The sequence below is a fragment of the Paralichthys olivaceus genome, chromosome 15 (genome assembly GCF_024713975.1).
Source record: "Paralichthys olivaceus isolate ysfri-2021 chromosome 15, ASM2471397v2, whole genome shotgun sequence".
NCBI classification, from domain to species: domain Eukaryota; kingdom Metazoa; phylum Chordata; class Actinopteri; order Pleuronectiformes; family Paralichthyidae; genus Paralichthys; species Paralichthys olivaceus.
Window position 1 is genome coordinate 15,505,369 of NC_091107.1, and position 26,519 is coordinate 15,531,887.

The 26,519-nt window shown below is 40.9% G+C and overlaps 1 protein-coding gene across 10 annotated transcripts in view; it reads right to left on the reverse strand.

Moving 5' to 3' along the window:
• Window positions 1–26,519, reverse strand: part of LOC109628819 (RNA-binding protein Musashi homolog 2) — a 245,577-nt gene that overhangs the window by 107,859 nt on the left and 111,199 nt on the right. For all 10 annotated transcript variants that reach the window (XM_069539930.1, XM_020086222.2, XM_069539929.1 and 7 more), the window contains one exon: window positions 4,425–4,473. In XM_069539930.1, the coding sequence (XP_069396031.1) occupies window positions 4,425–4,473 (49 nt within the window). The remainder of the gene's footprint in view (window positions 1–4,424; window positions 4,474–26,519) is intronic.

The following is a 26,519-nucleotide window of genomic DNA, read 5'->3' on the forward strand; positions in this document are numbered from 1 at the left end:
AACACAGCTTCTAGTATGTGCCTCGCACAGTGGCTCTCTCATACGCAGAAGACTGGTGACTTGAACAATTCAGCCTCCATCTCTTTATCCCAGTTCCCAACACTGTTGCACATTACTATTACTTGCATCATTCAAATAAAGAAGGAGTTTGGCTTACAATCAGTCACAGTCATTATGATGCTACCCTAATGGGTGCTGTCTGGTTACAAACTAATGTTGAACAATATGAAAGAAAGTTACACCAGGATTTCATCATCTTTCTTAATGGTGTCATTAAAAAGGTGAGAGAGAACCTGTGTATCCCCCAAAATAGATATGGATGCCACCTTCAATTTCTTTTTAAATCACAGTAATTAACTGAAAACTTGTTGAAAAGTAAGACGTTGATGAAAACTCCAGGGCTGACACTGGTTTTTAGCAGTGACTTTTGCCGAGCATGAATCAAACAATCACTGTGGTGTGCAGTTTTGACCCAATTAAAGAGCTACTTATAATTGTAAGAGAGTAATTTAGCATTGGGATTGCAATGTGCTCATTTGCATTGCATGCACTTATCCTTTTTGATTCGTGTGGATTAGGCATGATGCTGAGAAGCTGTTTGTGTTACAATCAAATCAGATGAAGTGTAAGTGTATTCTTTATAATAAATCTGTCTTATAGAAAAGGCCCTGCATGGATTAAGTGCATGGAATAATGCCACAGAGATGTGTTGATGAAGAGAGCGGTGATGAGGGATGACTAATTATTGTGTGGCACTTATTAAAGGATGCGTATCGGTAGAAAAACAAAGAATTCGTCAATCATCCACTGTACTTTTTGCTTATTAAATTAAACACTGATTATTAACGATACTTTCCACTGTGCCACTCTTTCATCACACAATTTTCTAAGAGATGCCATTTTTATCACCTCAGCAAAACTCTCCTTGGCACTACCAATTGGGTTTGACAGTAAAAATCAAATTTTAAATCATGGATCATATGTCATCTGACGGAAGTAGGCAGTGGATGACAGAATGATTTTGACTCAGGGCTTTTCCAAACCCTTTTATTTCCCACCCGTGCGGCTCGTCCTGTCATTTGACGGAGGCACGTGAAGTCATGTGAAGGGTGTTGGGAATGACTACTGGTACGTGGCTGCTGCGCTTGCGGCCCTGTCCCAGGGTGAAGCCTGCGTTTTTGGTGCGCACCCATGCACATACTGCAATCTGGACCTCCCACACCGCTGAATAAACCATCCAGAAATAACAAGAATAATCAAAAATTACTCTGTGAAGTATTCCGAATGTACAGATTCTCGTTTTCTCCTCTGTCACAAAATGAGTATCAGGTGAAGAATAGGATTTTGAAAGGAGGCAGAGTGATGGGGACACTGCAGTAGAACGTGGAACAATGGGCGCCCTCTGGCATCAACCTCTGGACAGCCCAAGCTGCTCACCAAAGACACTGAACTCACCCACAATGAACTGCTGCAGTGGGAAGGGAGGCTTTAGAGAGTTCAATTTCCAACACAATTGGCCGTATTCTACTCCTTTAAATGCCAAGGAGATGGTGTGCAGCGTGCGCCTTTGTGAGGAGCTTTGCTTACAGCGAGTGTCCTCTAGCAGGAGAGACAGAGGGAAAAACGGGAGAAAACGGAGGGATGACGATGACGGGCAGGGTGCAGGAGAATGGTGTGGGACAGAAATAGTGCAACTGTGTAAAAAGAAAAGGAGGAAAGAATAAGACTGAGTGACTGGCAGAGATAGAGTCAAGAAAAAAGAAAAATCGCAGAGAGAAAACGAGAAGGGTAGAGAGTGTCTCCTCTGGCTGTCGTTTCGCCAGCCTCACGGGGACCGTCTGAAGGACAATGCTGCTACTAGTCGAGTGTGACGTTTGTCCTCTATCCAATTCACCACAGCCCCAAAGAAAACACACTTACAATCAAGCGGCGATCATGAATCTCATACACGATAAACAACCAGAAAATACAAAGCATTATGGCCTTATACAATCCGGCTTCTATTTAAAATAAAAAGCTTGATAGGGGAAATAAAAAGGCGCAGAGATAACATTAAAGTGAGGTGATTGTGAGGTCATCGTGTGAGTCACAGCAGGCCTAGGAAGAGATCACCTTTAACTGCTGCGATCCATCAGCCAGTTATGCACATCACCCTAATATACTGTTAGTGTGCAGTCTCTTCTCCACATTGTGTTTAATTAGATTACAACACAAGAATTATTTTTATAACCTCACAAATGCTCGAGATATAAAAACAAATGTGCTTATTGCGAGGACATTTGCTTCCTATTTGCTTATTTTTGTCTCGGCAAAAACTCTAGAAATGTAATGCAGCAGTTGTTCTTTTAAGGTTTAGATTCAGAGCAGATTTAAAAGGAAGTTGCAGTGCACCTACATATGTAAGCTAGACATCACGCTTTTATTACAGCGTGTCTGTGTTGCTGTTACACCTGCAATACACGCTGTAGGACAAGATAGTCTTCCTGCGCTACTTTGCAAAGCATTAGAGTCACAAAGTGAACTGTTATTTTGGGGACTTATAATTATGGTGGGAAAAAAAAGGCAGCGTGGTTTTAGAAGAATTGCGATGTGTGACATTTGAATTGTTAAATAAAGAATGTGTTATTTCTATTGCGGTGCAGCAGGGAAAAAAATGGGAAATTATTTTTTCATGAATCAATCTGTAAGATAAAAATGAACACAGGTGGGAAATTGATTTGGACTGTGGGCTGCCAGATGCCCATCACTAGATCGGTGGGGAGTGGTAAAGCGGGGCACAGGCACTGGTTTCTCTTATAATCTATTCAGTGTCCTTTCATTTGTGGTCACAGGGCAGCTGAGCCATTAATATTACACAATCGCACCAATGGCTCCGATGAATTATTCAAATTTTCTTATGGGACTGTAATATTTGATGCAATTCGTCTGGAAGACCTGTTGTATTTTTAAGATTAAAGCATCACATGCGTATCTACCGTCTCAAATTACCATTGGAACCAAATTCAGAAATGCTAGTTAGAAGAAACCCAAAGTGCAGGAGGAGCTGCACCTGCCACCTGCCTCGGTGTCACACTCAATATAAATACGTCCGCTGTCATCAGAAAAACTGCCGCGGAGGCTGTTTCTCCATCATTGTCTTCATTTGAAGGGCATTTTGCTGCCCAGAGGCAAACGCCTAACACACTCCCTGAGCGCAGCGCCCATCCCCTTCCACAGAGGGCTGGCAGTGCAGCAGACAGAAGAGAGAGACAAGCCAGAAATAAGAGGGAGAGAGAGAGCGAGAGAGACGGATGGGAAAAAAAAAGAAAGAGCCTCCGTCTCAAAGCACACACTCACACTGGGTTCTGTCACTACAGATCAAAATCCCCTCAAAGCCATAGATCACTTCCAGTATAGTTCACATGTTCCACACTTAGAAACTGTTTACCAGACTCAAAGAGTTTGTCTGCACAGCATACACACATGCAGAGCACACACAGAGACACAGATACAGTAGGAAGAGAGAGTTCGCACATAAAACAGACACTACAGCTTTCAGTGCACGCCAACTGCACTTAAACATTTATACACACGGAGCGGATGAGTCGCTCGGTGCCGAAAAAATGTTTACATTCATGTGGCAAAACAGCGCTCAGCCCAGTTCAGTGAGATGGTGCGATGCCAGCTCTGCCTACAAGCGAGCTGACTAATGTGACAAACGGAGAAGTGTCTGCTCCCTTTTCTCGTGGAAATACCTGTCAGTGCCTGTCGACTGCTCTCGCACACAATGATGCATGGACACGTACACAGCCGGGGACAGCCTGTCTCCTAAAAGTTCCTTCAACGCACCTATGTGAGGATTCATAGCCGGTAACATCCACGGCACTGGGCTCAGGATAAGTGACAGGGCCTATATGTGCTTACTGATGGTTAAGTCCGGCCGGTTAAGTCTGGCCTGCGAGCACGCCGCTGTGGCCTTAAATACGCAACGCCGCATTGTGGTGCAGCGCAGGAACCTGTCTTTGGAAAGTCCTCTGCTTGAGAGAGAAACGTCCCCTCATCTAAGATAAGGAGCCGATGAGAGAGAGAGATAACGTCCCTGCTTCTCCTGGGCCTTATCTGATGCTGTTATCTGACTGCACAGCACCCACCATCACACAATCTTTACACCCTTTAAGCACCTCTCTGAAACACTCACACCAGCATCATCTCACACACACGCACGCACACACACACAACATCTAACGCTCAGACATTCTAAACACCATACCAGCTTATTGATTACTTTGACACGCTCCCATTGTTGAACAGATGGTACACCTAATATCATGTGAAATGGAACTGTTCTGTGTTATCTCATGGGGAAAGGACATAGAATGACTATTTTCTCACCTTTCAGAAAGACAAAAATGGAGAGACACAAGAACACAAGCTGTGTTACTTACCTCTATGTCTGTTAGTAGTCTTATCGAACATAAGCATGGCGTCATCAACCTGGAAGACACAAGAGAAGATGTGACATTAGCTGTGGTACTTCATGTCTTTCTCTCCCCGTTGAATCACATCTCATCTCACTGTAATTATTCTTAGAATATAGATTCCTGCTGATTTACAAGTAGTTCTTTCATACGCTGCTACGTAATCATTCTGCTGCCACAGGATTATTGTCAGGATACCATTTTCTTTAGTTTGTAATTTTAATGATACAGGGCTTAAACAATCTCATTGCATGGATTCAATGTGAGTGAAATGTGACAAAAAAGGGCAGGAAATTAATAATAATGACAAGCAAAAGGGAAAAAAAGGAGAATTGTGTCGACAGTATGTTTATTGTGATGAACACTGAGGTCCGGTCTTGGGGAAAGTGACAGATCGACACATTCCACTAAGCGAGCGTGAGAGAAAAGGGATCCTTCCTCATCTTGCAGCCGCATCGGCAGCAGTGTCTCCCATAATATCATCCCTCATCATGTCCGATAATGCCACACACAGACAGACAGCATTTCTTCTTCACCTATCCCTGAAAAACAGATCTCCCAGACTCACTCTGCTCCCTATAACTTTGAAGAAATGCTCATTTAAACTGTGATTTTGTCTTGGGAGAATAATAAAAAAAAAAGGACAGAGGAATATCGAGAGTAGCAGCAGCAGCAGCAGACAGAAACAAAGAGGGAACACTCTGCACCATTTTCTCCCTGGTTATGGTCTCTAGGTAAGTGTAACGGCGTACCGAGGAGGCTTGACGCTGTGCGGTGGGAAAAGATGCGCACACAAGCATGTGCCTCTGTTTTTCTTAGGAGGGTGACAAAGCTTCAGGAGGCGATAGGAAGAGACGAGAATAGGGGTCTCACTCAAGCTGAACTGTCTGATTGGATAAAGAGAAGTGCCTGGCAGCCAGGCAGACTAGTACTGGCTCACTGTTCATGCCACCCTCCTGCCACACATTTGGCACACAAGACGTTGGCACAGCTTGTAGGGCCCAGTTACTCAATGCATGGCTTACAGGCCACATGCAGCACACTTTCTTTGCACTTCCCCAAAAATACAAAAAAAAAATAATGCCAGCAACAGTCATCTGGAGTTAAAATAACTTGCATACACGGTATATGGATTTAACAGGGATTTTCACTGGTGAACAAGAATGTCCAGCTGGGTTAAACCAGTATCTCGGAACCAGGAGGGAGGGGCTGTTGCTCCCCAACAATGTCATACACTTAAGGTAACAATGGTACCAAACTGCATCTTATTTTTTTATCTAACCTGCAACATTTATATAAAGGATTCACTTCATTGTCGAACAGCTCAGTGCCATTTTATTTTTAAGTTAGGATTCCCTCAGTGGTGCAAGGGGATACAGCAGTTAGCACTGTCGCCCCACAGCAAAAGGTTGAATATCGGTTTGACCAGGCTCTCTCTCTTTTGCGTGTTCCCACTGTGTTTGCATGGGTTTTTTCCAGCCATTGCGGCCGCTTCCCTGCAATATACTGTCACCCTATCCAGGTTGTACCCTGCCTCTCACCCAGTGTCATCAAAGACTGGCTGCAGCTCCCTGTGAGACCCTCAAAAGGTTGAGCTGTATACATAATGGATGGATGGATGGATTCCTTCAGTGTTTGTGGTTCAGGAGGTTATTAGAAGTCAAATAATCTGCCACAGTGTCCTCCTATTGAGGCAGTTTTGCGTTATAAATATCAGTGTTTCTCTGATGCTCTATAGGGCAGACTGGTTGTCTGGGAGGGGCTCAGCTTGTTTTTCAAATAACTTAGGATCCAGACATCTGTTGACTGAGAGCATTCATCAACTTAAAGGTTAAAGTTTAAAAAAGGTGATGCTGACTTGACTTGAAATGACAAACTGACGGCTGGAAATGTTTTAATGTCTGGGAAACGCTCACAAAGAGTATTGTCACTCAGTACACAGAACTAAGCTCCTGAAGTGGGTGGGGAATCAGAGCCTGCAGGTGGATGGAGGTTAATTATAATACCACCTTATTACAAAGAGTTTGCTGTTACAGTGAGTAGAGAGCGTCACGTGTGAGTGAGCAATGCAAAATATATTGTGTTTAACTAGTAAGAATTGCTCCATCAATTGTCTTGAATAAACAATTAAACTAAAGCTTCACTTGCTCACTCCTTCTCTGAGTGAGGCAGGCGGTCTATGTGAGGTTTAACAGCGAGTCAAGTGTGAGAATAAATTCATCAGCCCTATATACCGCAGCTTGCAATTTTGTAAAAAAAAACACTAATGAAGTTGTTAATTTCCCTCAAATCTTACATTTTGATGCAGCAGATAAGTTTGCTTTGTCACAGAGTGCAATCTGATGCCTGCACAATGGAAAAACATATAAAAGTGGGGAACAAATAAACAGCTGCCAAGCAATACCACCTGCAGCAACAGTTTTATAAAAAGACATTTATAATGTCCCGTAACCCAACCCCTATCTCATGCCCCGGAATCTAATGAAAATCGCATTAAAGTGGCAAGAAGTAGAATAACTGGAATTTGTCGTGCAGGGGGTTGTGATTTCATTGCAGGAGTATGAAGAACACAGAGACACTTTCGGATATTTTTTTTTTTTTGCTGTAAGGTTCCTCCATTGTCACATTCAGTACCTAGCCAGATAATTATACTGTCCTGGAATTAAATGAAATAGAAAAAAAACTTTATCCAAATCTTTTTTTTCCCCACTGGCTGAGAACACCAGGAACAATTTATAACGTCTCCACATTTGACAGCGTGAAAGCTTCACTGGAGAGCAAAGACAGAATGGTGTGTTTACCAACTATGGTAAACATTTAGTTCGACAAGAATGGTCAACAGCTCGTGATCATTTACACGGGAGGCAGAAATGTATTGCATTTGACTTCTGTCATCTAATATCAATAATATTGATAAAACAGTCTCTGTAGCGCACAAATCAGCAGGAAGTGTAGATTGAAACACAAGCAGACATTTTTTCTTGTTTTCTTCAAGACTTCACAAAGTGGTGGCGCCTTCAACAGAAACTGTGATGACAACTGTTATGGTGTAAGTAACCATTTTGTCTAGTTTAATATGAGATGTGGTGTTGAGTTGAAACTCATTAAAATACAAAATATTACTGCGCAAACATAACACTGGTGATGATTTCTGTACTAATACGTACTGAGTTTGTTTCATTAGGTAGCTAAATATAACCACTTCATTTGAAACCTCTGCCAAGGAGGTTTTGTATTAACCCCTGTGCTCTTGTTTTTTGTTGATTGGTCAGTTGGTTTAATCAATTGTTGGCTTGTTTGTTTGAAAGCAGGATTATACAAAAGCTGCCATACAGATTTCCAGGAGACTTGGTGGAAGGGAGGAGTGAAGGCTGAAGAAGAAGCCAAATACATTTTGGCACGGATCTACACAAAGGGGCAAATTATGTTTTTTACTATAAAACATATACTGTGTGCTAGTACACAGAACAGTATATGCGAGAACAAAACAATAATCATGAGTTGGCATTACTGATCAGTCTGCAGTTCTGCGAGCACGGGGTTGAGGCAAACGAAAACGTGCTTTGCCCTCCGTGGTTTCAACTGTTTAATACCGCCAGATAGTTGCTTGCTTGAAGTTGAAATTTGAGAATATGGAGGTGGGGATAAAATAGCAACAACAGGATTGATTTTCCAGAGAATAATGTATGGATCGTGATGGGAAAAAAAATCACATATTTAGTGGACTGGAATCTGTGTGTGCAATTTGGTTTGGCTTAATTGAATTGAAGGGACCTTGGTGTAGGTATCTGCTCTACTGAGAGTCATTGTGGTGGTCATTGCTAAAACATATTGCTACTTTGTAAAATGAAGAGAGGTTTATTTATGGGACTGTATTATATAAATGTGTGAGCTGTTGTTGTGACATTATAAGCGGAAGACCACGCTGTTGATGAGACCCATACAACAAAGAACACAAATTCACAGTGAAGCACTGATGAGCACTTTAACAGAGGTGCACATCACACACTCCAGCCACACAATACAGTATCTCTCTCACACTCTCTCTCACTCTCTCTCTCACACTCTCTCTCTCACACTCTTTGCCACTTGCGGAGTCTATAGAACCATCTCCCGTGCTTCAGGGCTTTTCAATGTAGTTATTCAAGCAGAACACAACTGTGTGCCTCCATCTGATAGAAGGTTAAGGACCTCTTCACTGCTCACAAAAAAGCCCACCACACAGAGGTGAGGCCAGGCTCACCTCAGGGAAGAAATCTTTCTCTGTTCTCCTCCTCCTCCTCTTTCACTCTTCCTTTTCTCCAGGCTCGGTGAAAAGAAAGGTTCAAAGGATAATGGCTGTCTTATCACTATGTAAAAGGGGAATGGGAACTCCAGCGAAGTGCCCGGCCTTTTGTGACAAGAAAAGAAAAGAGCAAAAGTCTATTTCACCGTGGTGTATGCACTGGAACAGTCCACGGCCACTTAAAAAGCGAATGCTGCTGGAGGAAGACATTTGAGGGCAGAGGGCCGGGCAGCTCTTTAACTAGACCTGCAGCAAACACATCTGAACCAAATAACCTGCTCTTAAAAAAGGCATGACGGGATATGCTGGGTATGTCAATTGGTGGCTTTCGAGCAATTTAACTCTTAATCACGATTCAGAAGCTAGTGATATGATACTGATTACCCTTTTAAGTTAGTTTGATTAAGAATAATGTTTTGTGAGAAGACTGAATTATAAGATATTTTCTGTGGGAACAAGACAAGAAATCTGTCCACATTTAAACATGTCATGAAGCTGGCCGGAACTGGCCGGGACCTCAAGTAATAGTAGTGATAGTAGGAGTAGCACCAGCGGGTGACAGTGGCAGTGGAGGTAGACAATCTTTTTTCAATTTTACAGTACTGGGAGGCAGTGATGAATAATTTCAAGTTGCAAGAGCTGAATGAGTAAGTTTTAGACATACTGTTTATACTATATTTATCTCAGCTAAGGACGTTACACAGGATTATGCAAACACTACAGAATCGATTTTATTGAAACTTGGTGGAAGGATGGAATGTTGTAGTGTTTTAGTAAGAGAACTGTTGGGCCTTGGCGGAGGTGAGGGCTCTGCTGAGCGCCTTTCTAGATCGGACTGTCTTCCATTTTCTTGGAAGTTATTTTGATTTTATGTTGCAGAGTTTTTTTCATTCACTATCTAGTCAAACCAGTCGACAGAGGTAGGGGCAGTCGGCAAGCTGCAACCTGGTGCTGCAACGCCAACGAGTTTGGCTTTTACAGGTGAACACAGATGTAAGAGGTTTAGATTGTACACTTGACCTACTCTTCTTTTCTTGAGAAGAAAGCCCACCATACTTGTCTGGTATGTTTTCTTTTGTTTTTTGAAGGTCAGTGTCTGTCAGTGACTTTCCTGTACTGCAAAGATCACTGGTGATAATAGCTGCATTTTTATAAAATACACAAGACTTGTTAAAAGACTTGTTCAAAACATTGAAAGTGGTTTATGTACTGGTACATTCCAATGAATGGCTGATTGAGTACATAGGGTTGTTTGTGCCGTAACATGAATATGTTACAAAGTAATGCCGCTGATTAGCAGATGGTGTCGGATAACTAAGATGAACCATGTGACACTGAAATAATATTTGCACATTTTACCTCCAATGTGCTTTTGTGCCGCAAGCTGAACACGTGAGAAGTTGATGTCAACCAACAGAAGGTGTGAGGCTTACAGGTAATGCAGATCGATTTGAGGGACAAAAGTACACGTTGTCTGCCAACTGGAAAACAACGTGTCAGTGACGCTCTACATTACTCTGGTGTAACAACATGGAGAAAAAAGGGAACAATCCTGTTCCTGTCATATGCCATGAGACTTAACTCCAACCTCTGTAACCTCTTGTGTCTGTATAACCCCATATGTTTGAGCAACCTCAGAAAAATACATAATAATCCAAAAGCAGACTGTTGAATGATGAATTATGTATCAAAGGACACAGGCATCAATAAAGGCTAATGTGCTCTGTTTCTGGACAGAAGAACAGCAGAGGTGCCGGGTGACAGGGGGAGATTTAAGAGCTCTAGAAATGAATTATGACAGCGATTTAGATAGGTGTCAAATGCACATTTACATTCAGCCCACGGCTTTAGGCTATCAGAGCAGCTTTCCTGCAATTTGGGGGTGACACTGATATACATCATATCTGATGCCAAAGGGACGGAGACATGAACCACAGATAGAGTGACCTGGGACTGGTTGCGCCCCTCCTCTTTTTGTCGAGGCTTTGCGGCCCGTTTCTGACCCAACGTGGCTTTTGTATTTAGTGCACAGAGATTTTTTGTCTCGCCCTCATTGCCTTCATCCATTACATTTGATATGAACATCACTTTTACCTAAGTGGAAAGAAAAACATTGTCGGGCGATTGTGGTGTCAGTTTTGGTATCAGAGATTACTGGGATTTGTGTTCACCCTGCCAGCACGCCGGTCTGTGCTATTTGCATGGCTTCATCAGATGATGTCAAGAAGAGCAGATTATTTTGAAAAGCTTACAGACTGCTTTACTCGATGTCAGGCTAATTCAACTTAAAGAAACCCTTTTTTTATTCCAACAACACGACTTTGCTGTGAATTATTCTCAACCAAATTTACAATTATGCACAACGATCCGCGAAAATCATTAGTGCACAATGGAAAAAAGCTTTGTCCAACTAAAATGACGACGTCACAATAAGCATAACTACAGGATAACATTAACTTCCATCATGGCGCAGTGAGAGGACCACACTCATGAATTAAATTCTGTTAAACTAACAAGGAGCAGGATTGCTCACACCGATTAACATCTCGTTCATTACTTTGTTTCGTCAATAGACTCATTAGACTTCCCCTTTCACAATATGACTTCAGTATGATATGTAAAGGAAATAATCAGAGAGGTGTGAATCGTCTGGGATCCAGTCAGCAGCTGGTTCCTGGGGATTGCTGCCAAATATGTAGATGGACTGATGTACAGAAAACAGCCGACAGGACAAGGATTTCTACATTAGAAAATGTATTAAAAGTATTTACCAAACTAATTGGCAAATCCCACATTGGAAAAATGTATTTAAACATTCACAAGTGCTATTTGGTCATAAATGATGATAAGGAAATGAGGGGCTGGAACATGAGCGGTTCTCTCAGCTTGGAGTTTTGTCAGCATATGAGAAACTGTCTTTTAGGATTAATGATCAGCTGTTTAGAAATGGCAAAAGTACCTGAGTCACATTTAAAGCCCTTGAAACTTATAATGATCAGGTAACAGTCTCTTTATATGAAATCGACCTGTATTCACAATAAATCCACTCGATAGTGCTTTGGCCCTGAAAACCTTTGCTGGTAATTGTAGGTTTATTCACTATATGATTCTGACATATTTGTACGTGTTAACCAAAAAAAAAATAATACAGGTAATATGAACTATTTCTATCCAGATAAACCAAATGCATGTTGGGTAGAGAGAGTGTCCAGTGTTATGCCCCCTCATGTAGATTCTCTGTCCTCTCAAGGAGCAGCTGGAACCTGAACTTGCCCACTTGCCTCACTTTGGAAGAGGTAAAAAGGGTGAAAAGAAAAAAAAACTGAGATCAATGAATTATCACATTATTATTATCATTACCATTATGACAGATGAGGGTCACGGTCAAGGAGAACACTCAGCTGGCACTGCCCCTTCATCAACACTCCCTTTGCAGTGCGGAGCATCTAATATTCTATTACAATGATGGCAATTAACAGAGAAATGATAGCGACCCAGTGACAATGGACAAATTTGTGACAACCCTTTCAATTGTTCTTTTGTAGAGGAAATCTATATCATTGTCTGGGAACGTTGAGCTGCATCCACGCTTGAGCGCTTTTACAAGTGGTGGTTTAACAAGGAGCAGGGGGCAAAATTTTAGCTCCCTATAAGCTCTTGCAATTACACAAGGGGGCAAAAGGGACACTGTTCTTAAGCGTGAGCCTGGACGGATGAGCTAGTCTTTTTTTTTTCACTTCCACAGCAGAGGCCAAGCCAGCTGTGTTTAATCTGGAACACAAGCTTTCTTTCCCAAAAGGAATATTCCTTATTATAATAGATGAGTGGCACCCCTCAGCAGAACTGATAAAAATGCATGGCTAGGGTGCAAACACACACACACACACACACACACAGAGAAAGGAAAAGCCAGAGTGATGTAGGGTGAAGAGGAGCTTATCTGTCTACCCCGATTCCCTTTATTTTTCTTCGTAAAAATCTCTGTTTTATAGTTTCTTCTAGTTATCCAAGACTCTTCATCTGGTTTATGACTATTATTTTTCCATTCATGTCAATTTGCATACTAATTAGAAAAAGCTATGTAAAGTTTCCCATTATATTTTTGGAAAATAGAAAACAAGGGGAGACACAAAGACGCCCCGGCAGTACGACTTCTTAATTAATAATAGACATGTGTTATATCCTATATTGTACACTATACAGACATGCTCACCATGAAAATGGTCTCAAAGAATGACCTAGTCAAAAATACACAACGTATCACATTTCACAATGTCTTATCTCAACATGAGCACTTGTTTTTTTTCATTTTGGGGAGATATCGTTATCATTATCAAAGACTGTTTAGAGTGCATGGCAGGGACTTCTAGAGATGCGACATCACTATCGCTTGTAAACTTTCTAGGAATTTCTGTAGAGCACTTGCCTTTTTTCTCTGCAGGGGGAGACTTTATCTCCTCTGCTTATTTCTATTATGTTGCAATAAATAACTTGATGAATTCTATGAAAAGTAATGTTTAACCATCTGCAACATGTGGAATATATAACTTATTTTACAAGCCAATATGTAGGTAAAGTTAAGACTATGATTAACTTAATTCACAATCTCAAACTGAAACAGTAGATAGATGACATGACAGCTCTCTCAATGCGAAGCACCCCTGGTGGCTGGCTGCAGTATAGGTCATAAAGCCTGCTCCATCCATGTTACTGGATGGCAGATATGAACCATGAATGAAGCCCACTGTATGGCAACACAGGGAATAAGCTTAGAGGGTTCATGTACACCATTCATCTATTTTTTATACCTAATTACCCAAAAAATGATAGCAACAGAAATATGTGATTCAAGTGTTTTTCGGCAGTCATCCGACAGAAATTATTGTGTATGTAATTATTAATGATATACACCATGGGCTGAATGTCAACACTTATTCCAGTAACTTTCCTTCATGTTGACATTAACAAAATGGCTTGAGAGGAACACTCGAGGAAGACAATTCCTCATATCTGTCAGAATTACATATTTATGAGGTCCCCTGCTCAGCATCCAAGGAGGTCGCTATGGTGATACAAACTGATGTATATTCTAACACTGAACTTTGTGTGTCAAAGAATGCCTCAGAGCATTGTTGAAATGGTTAGGACAGATCCTACCACAGCGCTCTGTGTAGCTTTCAGATCAGCAAATACACAATTAAAAAGGCAGTCATGCTGAGGCCACTCTAATCAATGTACTGTTACAAAGAAATGTAATGAAAGGATGATGGAGTGATGCCTTCAGGACGCTGCTGTATTGTTAGGGCAGAGCGTAACACTGTTGTGGCAAAACAATATTTTATTAGCACATCTAGTGCTGGCCGAGCCAGCCTCAAAAATCTGATTTTCTTGTAAACAAACCATATTTCTGTTAAATACTATTGTACGTCTGCTGTAGTCTTTGCCAATTATGCATTAAACAAATCTAATACTGTCAACCAGGGAGTCTTGTTTACCTTGGAGCGTTCTTACTTTGAGGTAAGATGACAATTAAGGTGGATGCTGTCGTGTTCCATCCTTCAAATCAGCCATGCGTATTACCGTGTATAGTGTATAATTTGAAAAGAAGCCTGGACCTTTTTATATAGCATGAACATCCAGCTCCAGACAGCTTTGCAGCCCAGTTTAGAGGTGATATATTGCTCATTTAAAACTGCCACTTTGACCCTTTTTACGCAAAACAGGAACTCATCTGTAAGGTTCTTCCTTCCTTTATGAATGGGACTTCAGTATGTTGTTATGTCTGGCCTTGCGTTTGGCCTCACAGAGGCATGTCCATACAGTTGAGCTCAGTATGCTTGAGGAAGTAGGCCTTGGCCTCGTCCATCAATCTGCCTGTCTTCCTTTGCCAAGCTGCAGGGAACTACCCATTATGGAGTCATTTTATTAATAGGGCCCCTTTCCTCTCCGCCACACTCTTGCAGAATGCCTCCTCATTCTGTCAGAATGGAGTATGCCTGCAAGCCACCTCCATGAAACTGCAGCACCAGGGCCCTCCCTCATTCTCCCATGTGAAAGCGCAGGCTGGGAAATATTGTGCTTTCAAGCTAAAATAGTATTTGGAGAGGTGAGCAATCCCTAAGCCCTAGAGCAAACAGTTTAACATTGAGGACTTATTTAAAATGATGTCCTCCCTCCTGGAAAAGCCAATCAGATTTCTCTTTTAGTAGACACACACACACACACACACACACACACACACACACACACATTCAGTGCGAAGGAAGGCTGGAAAGAGGTTTGTTTAAATGGGTGCATGGGCTGAACATGTGAGGAGGTTGCAGAGGATCAAAAGGATTACACCAGAATAGTTATAGTGGGGTCAGGTACACGACTTCTATAAGAGAGATTGTCCTTTTAATATAAAATACGTTTATTAACCTCTAATAATTTCTTTTTTTATGATGTGATTCTTTGGAATTTAAATATTATGACGTTCAAAAAATATTTTTACAGCCTTATGAGATGCTTCTCGGTCTCCATTGCTAAAGCAGTAAAAGTGAAAGGGTCATTTCTGCGGACTGACACAATGAGGTGTTACCAACATTTAAACCTCCTTCAGTAACTGGCTTGGATACTCATCCCCATTAATTTGAGACATAAATCAGCCCCATTAAAAATCAACCGTCTACATAGCTTAAATTGTTAAGTTGATTATCCATACGTGTTTGCTAAGGGTGAGGCAAAATCACTTTTATTTGTTTTACAGTTTTTAACTCTGGTCAAAATCAACAAACTGAAAATGAGATTTGTGGGTGAGTCAGTGATATGGCTCAGTGGTTCAATGAAAAACTGTTTGATAAGGTTTTCAGTCCTCTCACAGGCTCACACATCCACCCATCTTTTAGTCTTCATTTAATTGTCTGCATGTGCGAGGTCAAAGGAACACTAATGAATGAAACAAGTATTAATGCTATACGCTGAGATAAATGATAAAACAAAAATCACATTATTTCTATATGCAGTACTACTAATACTAATAGATTAAAAAAATAATGATTCATTCAAAAGCATTAATGCTAGCTGTATTAAACACTTATACTACTACTTATATAAATTGGAATTGAAATACTAATAACAATGAAACAAGTATTAATGTTAGATAGGGAGACAAGCGATGACACTAAAACCACAATACTATTACTACATGTATAATTACCACCTATACTAATGGGTTTACGGAATTATTCATGCTAATATCATTAATTACTAACATAACCACTACTACATCTATAAATAGGGTTTTTGTTTTTGCAAATATGTAGTATTACACCATCATTCTTAGGACCCTAAATTCAGTTTCATTAGACATTGTTTAAAATGTTTCGATTTTTGAAATTATCTCCATTATAACTAACACCTGCTACTAGTGCTGCATTCACTGAGACACCAGGGAAACCAGTGCAGCTTCAGCAAACACAAAACATGTCAGTCATACAATGGCAGGAACGAACAAACATGTTCAGATTCAATCAGCGTATTATTGAAATGAGCAGTCTCTGCGCTGCACAGTAAAATACACAGACACGCTCACGGTCGTGAAATACCAGCTCTCCTCCTCAGAGTCAAGGAGCGACTTGCTGCACATGAACCTGGTCTGAAGAAGAGCGAGTCATTCTCTGAGAAATAGTTTCTTTGCTCTTTTCCACATGTGAATCTAAGAGATGGCCTTGAATTGGAGAGGTCGATATCGGCTCCTTTGTTGGTGATGAGAACACTCAGGAATGCAAAGGGCCCCTGCTGCACCTCCGCGGCTGTCTGAGCTTTAACTAAATGACACAGCTAGTAATACCTCTGAATAACCATCTAGAAAATAAAATTTAATAACAGACTTTCTGTATTCATGAATCAGTGAAAGCGCTCAATGACAGTATGCTCTACTGTTCACAGGTCCGATGAACATAAATCTCTCTTCGGAGACAAGGTGTGTATTATGTACTTTGGTATCAATAGGTGAACAAGAGGGATAAAATGAGCTGCTAGCTTGAGCTGAATAACATTCATTTCACTCACAATGGCCACCATCCCTAATACCTGCACTGTTTTACTTAGATTAGGCTTAAGCTTTTAAAAAAAGGCCATTTCAATAATTTGACATTTCTCCACAGAATGAGCACCGATAAAAACTTTTTTTTTTTGGCTCCTTTTCATGCAAAACACTTTCATCTGTCATTTCATGATAGCCCGTCTCTCTTTGTCAGCACAAATACGGGAGCCCCCATTTGAATACGGTTACACATCCCTCTATTTATTAAAGCTTGGATTAACATGACAGGAAGTTTTGTCTGGGGGCTCTTTAAGATGGCTCAGAGAGGCAATCTGGTGACAGTAATAGGATCCAGCTAATATACTTGACTGATGCTCCTTTCCCAGTGTTATAAAGCAGAACAATGGGAGTGGGGTACTGGGAGTGAATACATTGTGTTTTGTAATAGTGTGCGTGAGTGTGTGTGTGTGTGTGTGTGTGTGTGTGGGTGGATGAGAGAACGCTAATCAGCCAGAATACCATCACTTAGCAAATATAAGAAGAGCAGAAGAAATAAAAATACTAAAGGTCACAGAGCAATTCCGTCATGACAACTACGCCACAATTAACTGAACAGACAAAGGTGCTGACATTAGTGAGAGCTATAATCGTGTTTTAAATCCAGTGTCTGTGAGTTTGTAGAGATTTGTTAAAGGTTGGCTTTAAGAAAAGTAAACAGTAATTCTTCTCATTACCGCTCTTCCTACAACGATACAGTCCTTTACTCTGATGAAGGTGTTCAGGGAATAATGGTTCGTCTAATCGCAGGCATTCCCTCTCTATTTATTGTTTGTTTGTTTTTATCCTTTTTTATTACATGAATATACACAATCTTAATATTCTATTTCTATTTTTGTGAATAAGGATCTGACAGTAAAATATCCAGTGAAAATAATACAAATGAGTAATGATGAAACATGAAAACTGAGCTGCAGCAATTAGTTGAATAATCGATCATCCGGTCTGAAGAAAATGAAAAGATTAATTGTTTAAGTCGGCCCTTAGAGCAAAAGTATTAATCATTTGATGGTTACAGCTTCTTGTCTTGACATCACAGTAAATTGAATATCTTTAGGTTTCCCACTGTTGGTCGAACAAAACAAGACATTTGGTGACATCACCTTTAGTCGTAAGAAATTGTAATTTAGGAAAAATACCAACTGTACTGTATGTTGAGAATAAAAAAGGAATTTTTCAAGCTATTATAGGAGTTTTTTTTTACATTTTATTTTGGAGGAATGAAAAGGAAATATTTAAATGTCATAGTTTGCTTTGAGTATTGTGTATTTAATGTATTTTACATTTGGCAGCCCCACAACAAATTTCACTATGATCCATGACTTTTGTTTCTTCTGTGGTTAAATCTAGTTCTGTCAATATCAGTATGCCAAGAGGCACTTGCTTGTAGACATTTCCATATGTCAGATTTTTGCTCTGGATGGACGGTGTGTGTGTGTGTGTGTGTGTGTGTGTGTGTGTGTGTGAGCTGGGTAAGCGGATCAAACACACATCTGTCTGAGAGATAGAGGGGAATGTGTTTCTCCCCCAAACCTCTCAATACTAATTAACAATCCACTGATAGTGGCCAAATGCCAACTGTCATTAGCACCCAAAACAACACAGGCACACAGATGTAGACGTGCACACACTCAAACACAGATGCTCTGCTGTCGCCCCCACCAGACCACCACAAGCCATCTGCGGATAAGATACATAAATACAATGTTCTCAATTTCCACCCACTGCTCCATTAGAACCCCCAACAACCAAAAAAATTGGATAAAAGTAATTTGTGTGCATTAACGTGAAATATCTACAAATAGCATAACTTGTGACTGAATGGGAGTCTGATCTGTACAGTTTGAGATTTGATAGTAAGCTATACCTGTTAAACAGACTGTTCACACTTGCATGCTTTAAGACATGAATGACAACCTCAATTCTCGAGTAGCTGGACCTCTGACTTCTTCACTGATAGTGCCATTTGCGTGCTCTCATGCAGTGTGCTCGGTAAAAGCATCTGACAGCTATCTTTGATCTTATTTAGCAAGGATTTCAGCTATGTCTGCATCTAGAAAGAATATGCCACCCACTCTCTCAGGCTCGTGCGTGGTTTCTCTCTCAGCCCGTATATGTCACTCTCTGCCTGGTGACAGGGTCAGATAGAAAGAGCAGAGTGGTGAGAGGTGTGATACTGTGAGCAGATGAGGGTCTCCCTGTATGGAGGCCCCCAGCATGACACCCATCACAGCTACGCAGACAGCCGCCAGTTGGTCGGAATAATGCCACCCACACTGGCTCCAGCAGGGAGGCCAGAAACCGATGGACCACGAGTAAAAGGTTTGTATTTCAGTCCTGCTATTGGTAATCAAACTGAGCCATCATTAATGTCCATTAAAATGAATCAAACAAATGTTCAAAATTCCCTCACAGCACATGACATACTGACAATCGCATTTGCTCTGTAAATCTCGACGCTGGAGGAGGGGACATTTTTTCCTATTAAGAGTCATTAAAATTTTATAAGATCCTTTGTGGGCCATATTTAAGTATTGAACGCATATATCACGCTAACCTCTCTAATTTGATGGCTCGCACTGCTTCTCTTTGGAGAGTCGTCTGATGTCAGATGGTAGTGCTGACGAACATACAAAACTACTTGCTCAAAAATAATTTTAAAAAATCAAAATTAAAAAAAGCCTCACCTTTGGTCGTGCCATGCATGGCTTGCAAAGACTGCTTGCAATTGTAAACTAGTATTGGAATTAGCAGTAATCCTACAAACAAAAATATCTAATTGGCCAGTATTTGTTACGTCTATTGTTTTATTGCAGGCCAGAGAGAAAATCTGACATTATTTGCTGTGTCTGTCTGTTTTATCTTTATTTTGTGCCACATAAATAATCTTCTCTGTCGTGGTTATTTGAGACAAAACGGACACTTTTGTAACAATTTGACTTTGTGGGGTTCTAGCAGCTCCGCAGCAGCAAGGTTCCTTCACAAATGCTTCTTCTGAATGCAATCATAGCTTATTAGCTACTGGCTCGCTCACCATAAAACTTCTCAAACAACACTGTCAGACACCCAAACTCTGCTGAGAAGCTTTAACTATATAAACGCGACAGACTGAAAAAGGGAAAAAATAACTAAAAGAAAAAACAAATCTCACGTGACCCATGCTGCGTAATTAATACATCATTTCCTGCCTCTGTCCGCTGCTCCACCTCTCGCCTGAATGATGCAGAATGAAAGGCAAACTCTGGGTAAACAACAGAGATTACCCACAGGTCAAGTCTAAAAACGGCTACTGTGAATACCCACAAACAACACATATCGGCTTGTCTTTTACTTATAACTAAAATATTTGTCATTTCTGTTGGAAATCATCATATGCTTGACAGCAATGCAACAGATGTGTATTTCCTTAACCTTGGCCTACATGCATGCAGATAGAGGGAAGAACATCTTTACTGTTCTAAGTTATTTTCTTTTATCATAGAAAAAAATGCTGCCATGACACATTTTTGTATTTCTGAGCTGCTTATATTTATGAAGACTCCAATTGCCACAGGTTCCCCTCCCCGTTTCTACACTGTAATATTTTCCTGCATGCTGTACTGTTTATATTAGGTACCTGTGCTTTTAAATGACAGCAGCTAAGGAGAATGCATCAATGCAGAAGTTTTTCACGAAAATCAGAGTGGAGCCTTGTCTTGTTTGTCTTGTTTTTCTCTCTCCCTGTGCAGCCTCCCTGCCGCCATCTCACGACAGCGTCTCTCCATCTCTCACAGCCCTCTGATCTCTGTGTCAACAGGCGACACCAGAATCTCACACTAACTCAGCATGTATCAGCCCATCTGCAAGGCAATACCGTCTACAAATGCATTTAGCATAGACTCTGGGTACGATTAATGGCACAGTTAGCGGATACTGTAAGTGCTGATGTGTTCACACCTGACAAGGTACCATTTGAAGGGTGTCTTCTCTTGCAGTAAAGACAGCAAGTGAAAACTTGTGCAGATATTCTCCATGCGGCTGGGAATTTACAAGCAGCAGGTAAGAGATGAAAGCTGCTGCTGACAGACTCTGCAAATGCAAAGATTTACTCATCAAGAATTGTCGCAATGTTTCCTCAGCAGCCACCCATCTTGGTGTGTACCTATACTGATGGAGGGTTTATTAGTTGTCAGTGGGTCAGATGGAAGGCTGTGCGGTTGTCCAGCTCAGGTCCAAACTCATACAGAGGTTGTGATGACAGGATCCGGAGCATGCTGGTTACTCAGTGGAATTCAAATGCCAATCCCCCTGCCCAGCACCGTCTCCACTCTCTCTCTCTCCCTGTCGCTCTCCCTCTCTCGTTTGTCTCCCCCTCTCTCTTCCCTCCCCTTCTCCCCCAGTGTTTGTCAGGGTTGGTGATTAGCTGTCACCCTCTGCAGAAGCAGATAACACCCCACATAGCCTGTTTCCCCTCTGGGAGCATGCACACACGTAAAACAGGAAAACACACAAACAAATACACAAGTGTGTGCACATGCATGCAAACTAAAGACACTTAAAAATTCAGTCAAATGGAGTCAAAAAGGAAGAGTTCGTCATGTTTTTGCATGCATTGACAAACACTTCAATCACGTTAACCGTACATACACAGCAGCAACTCTGGAAATCATCTATATTTTATGAGTTCTAATGTTTATTAATGTTGGGGCTGGGACAGTATGCTTATCTTCAGATCCAATATCACTGTGATACAACTGTACAGATATATTTTTTGAACGCTCTTGAGGATACCATGAGTAACACTTTAAATACAATTAGCCTTTTTGTGTTGTTGTTTTTTTAAGCCATTCACTTTATCTTGAAGCAATTATAATATAAATGTGTCATTAGGATCACTACTGAGGAGGGCAGAAGTGGATATAGAGGTCTCCTACTTGTTCAATAAACTGCTATAATACAGTTAAATAAACTACTGTTACAATTCTATAACATAAAGTTGAAACTAGATTGAATACAAGACAATCATAATAAAGTCAAAGAAAATACTGTTATATTAAAGTGAAACACAGTGAAAGAGTATTGTTATAATATAATTAAATGAATCAGGCCAGAACCACTGATGCTTTTGATTCTGAAACACCCTGTGAACCTGAAGTCCCCACTCAACAGACAGTCGGAGAACAAATGTTAGCAGTTAGCTGTTAGCAGAAACTGCTTCACATCATTGCCAAACATGAGGATTTACTTGAGCCAACAGCTAGCTCCCAGGCTGACTCAACTGCTTTTATACTAGCTCCATGTAGATAATAGTTTCAATACTGATTATGGAATTAGCTAAGCATTCAGATAACAATGTTGCAAGTAATGACGCAAATGTCATGACTGATTTTCTGGTGAAAAAGCAAAATATAAAATAATGTCTTGCCATTGCCAAGGTGCTGTCATGCATGCTATTTTCATTACATTTTGTTGAGACTTGTGTTTACTGAAGTTGGACAGATTAGCTTTAGCTGATTTTGAGACATCAACACTTCAGTTGACTACTCTGAGGCTCATATTAATTTATGTATTAATCTCCTTTATTAAGTTGTTAGTGAAACCACAGCTCATCCACTGTGTTGAGCTCTTCTGCACTCTTGTGTTGACACATGCAGAACAGGAAACTTTTCATGTGAAATTTATAACTGGTGTCCGTTTGAAACAAATCTCAATAAGCCAGTTCCAACTTAATGTGACATCAGTGATAATGTGTCCAAAATTCCAAAGCATTGTGTCAGGGAACAGAGTCTCATAGATAGACAGTGAAATATGCCCTCTGTCTATCCCTCTTTCATTATTGCATGCTATTTTCATTACCCTCTGGTCTACTTGTGTCGGAGTGTACTTTGACTAAAAGCTAAAAGCCAAGTGGCTCATTAGCTGCTCTCATGAATCCATCCAATTCCAGCTAGCTGGCGATCTCTCTCTGATTCAGACCACTGTCACCACTTTAATATGAGACATGGAGAGACAGGTGTATCTGGATGTTCTCCACTTTAATGTTATAAGTCACCATTCAAGCTTCCAGTCGAAATGTCCACTAATGATTATGGAACCTGACCTTTGAGAAACAAACAGAGCAATGAAAAAACAAACAGAGCGATGATCTGTATTTGGAATGATCCAAACTCTCCAAAACAAGAGGAAAAAGGTCCTTCCTTGAATGCTTGAAGAGCACTTTTATGAACGCAGCACAAACTGCCTCTCCTCATTCATCTCATTCCCACACTTGTACACAACTCCTAACACACAAGCTGCTCAAATTTTTTTGAGGGATCATCAAAAGATGCAGCCTGAAGAGGAAACAGAGAGGTGCCAAAAAAATGTGCTGAGTCTGACACACCCTTATACGCGCAGTATTTACACTGATAGTGCTTGGATGACTAAGGGATGCTATTTTTGAACCATATATGCTGTTACTCCAGAGAACCTGTTTCCATCTAGGTGAAAGGTGCAGCATTCACAGAACAGACGCGTGCAGGGAAGTTTTAAAATTTTAAGGGGTAGCCTTCAATAAAAACTGGTGAAAGCATCAAAGCAATGTGGATCTGCCAATTCCCACTGTACAGTTTTTGTTAAGAACATCAGCTCCTTACTTTGTTCTAACACAGGTCTAAATTTGTTTTTTTTGAAACTTTGAGATAACATGTTTCCAACGCTATATTGTTTTTTTTAAATCAGAAGTAACCATATATGGAGGAGCAGGGAGTGAACCTGACTGAGAGCTTGAGGACACTGCACACCCCCTTACACCTGCAACCTGCATCCATTGGATAGTACTAGCTGTCAACACATACTGTGCTTTATCATCTATACTACTATACTACTAAGACCTTAAACTCCTTGTGTTTACAAATGTTACAAATCAAGTAAGAGAGACTTTTATAGAAGCTGACTTATTTTTGCAACCAGTGGAGTCGCCCTCAGCCGGTCATTCGAGAGAATACAGGTTTTAGGCCCTTCCACAATGGCTTCACTTTCCACAATATGCCTAGGCACATCTGTAGACCACTAAGAATGGCATGAAAAAAATCTCTCTGTGTACATCTATGCATGCAAAATGGTAGTTACAAAATTAAATTCAAGGATAGCCTTATTTATCTAGTTAAAGTTTTTTTCCATCAAGAATATGTTACTGACCAACTCTGCATCGTGCAGCTAGGAAGGTCAAAGACGATGTTTTGGTGAGCAGGCAATAAGACACAGTGGGCACAAAGAGCAGAAATAAGCAGCCCAGATCAACATTGGTTTCTCAAGAGTTTGATATAATTTCAAACTCTCTCCTGTATTCTGCTTATGTTAATGCTGTGGAGCTTCAAGCTGATGTAAGCACAACTAGCAGCCAGATCCATTCAAAACCCTCCCTGTGACACCTCCAGTGAACCAAGCAGTATTCTTTTCATTATTTAATAGAAAACACAACGACTCAGATTTAATACCGAAGCTAAAAAATCCTGGCACACGGCGAAATTCAACATTCGTCATGTAATATATTGTTTGATCAAGAGGTTGGGCAGGGAGTGCCCCTGCCCAGTTCACAGCATAGCTTTCCATCCCATCCAACAAACAATAGCAGAGGTTTAACCTAAAATTAATATAGCACGATACAATCACCTTGCCTCCTTCCCCTCGTATCATCTGTGCTGTCACACTACAAAGAGGGATTGAAATGTAGCAGATAAATATATGGCGTGGCTTTATCTGCTGCCCCTAAGCAGCTTTACTCAAAGGAAAGCTCAAACAATGTTGGCTAATCATAACATTTCAAGAGTCAACGTGTCATCTCCAAATTGTCAAGGAACAAGAGGTGATTTCCTCGGAGATGACAACGCTGTTATGGATGCACAATAGAAAAGTGGGGTACAGGGGAGTAAAGGGGTGAGGCGGCAATGAAACAGGGAGAGGAGAGAGAGGAATGAGAGAATGAGCGAGAGAGAGAGAGATCGCACGGAGCACAGAGAGCAAAATAAAGACAGCTAGACAAATACAGACAAAGAAAGACGTATGAGATCGTGCCCCTGCCTCTGTGTACATATGGCGAAAACGTGCTGGAGCAGAGAAAGACCAACACATTGAGATAAGCCCCTTTGATCAGGCTTCCTTTTAAGGGTGATTTGGCAGCTCGGGCCTCATGTCTGTTGGCAGGCGGCAACGTATGCCCCCAATCATCTGCTGATCGCTGAATTACTGCCTCCTCTTTTTTATTTCCATATAACGCTATTGGATGATTTGCAGAGGTACTTGGAACGCATACGACGCGAACAAACAACTTTACATTCATCACTGGCATAAAGCTGACTGGTTTTACAGGCAGGTATTCAGCTTTATTGGCTCAGCTAATCAAACTCAACTGAAACATGCTCAACAATAGCGTGACTTTCTCATTAAAGCTGAATTATGTTTTGTTTTCATGATAACACTTAGCTATAATCAGTTTGGTCTCATCATCAAATACCCTGTGCCCTGAAGAGCACATCCCTGAGTTTGTTGCATCCCTGCTTCTTCTCAGCGTATACAGGAAGTGATGCATTTGCCATATTCGGTAACTACGTCAATGAAATTACTTTACAGTCAGCAGGCTATATTTATAGTGGATGCACTGTATGACAGAAGCAGCTCCACAGGACTGTCTCCACTGGTCTGCCAGAAAAAAAAAGGGATTTTCAGTGCCAGTTCTTCTCAGTTTTAAGTATTAACCATATATAATCCAGCAAAAATCAATCTTTATTAAACGTGTTATAAAAACACCTATAAACTTGAAATGACTCGATGGTTTCTGTCCATTATGTGCATGCAGTATAAGTTCTGATCGCATGCCAACCCACCAAAGCCACCAACTATCAACGCTTTCCCCAAACAATATGTAACTAAGGAATACAGACTCACAAGGATAGGGATGGAGTGTGACTGTGACCAGACAGGAAAATAATCTACGTAATCCAAATCGAAGCCCTAAAGGCTTTTATAGATCGACGCCATAGATTTTCTCTCTGTCTCCATTTCTACCTGGCTTAGGTTTAATTCAACTCAATTAAATCAACCCGTGAGCCCAGGAGTTCGCAGAGAAAGCAATCATTCATCTTTGGTGGCCAGCCACTTCATCTGAGCAAAATAAATAAATAAATAAACAGAATGGCCGCTACTCTGCTCTTTCTCTATAGACACCATTAGGCCCCTCAATATAGTTTCAGTGATGCCAGCTCTGTTATAATTACTCCAGGTGACATCTAACAAACAGCTCTTTATGGAACTCCTGACCTCGCTATTACTTTAAGCAATCTGGTCATTTGGCTGCTGTCTGCTGTGTGTTAGTGTGTGTGAAGTATTACATTTTCCCTTTCCACCCTGTAATTAGACTGTTATGTAGCTTCTACCTTTAAAAAACAAATGTTCAAATGCTTATCTTTCAACATCTGGTGTGAAAGTGGAGGAAAAAGGTATGCCTGATACCGAAACACAGCCTGGGGTACATCTGTTATCTACACTAAACACCACAGCTTTAATGTAAGACCATCAGCACAACAATCAACGGCACCAAAACAGCTATAAGGGATTGTCCTTGACCGTCTAGCTGTGATTGCCACAAAAAATCTCTCCCCATCATGACTACATCAGGCAGCTGCTTACACACACACACACACACAACCACTGCACAGATACATATTTCATGAGCTAT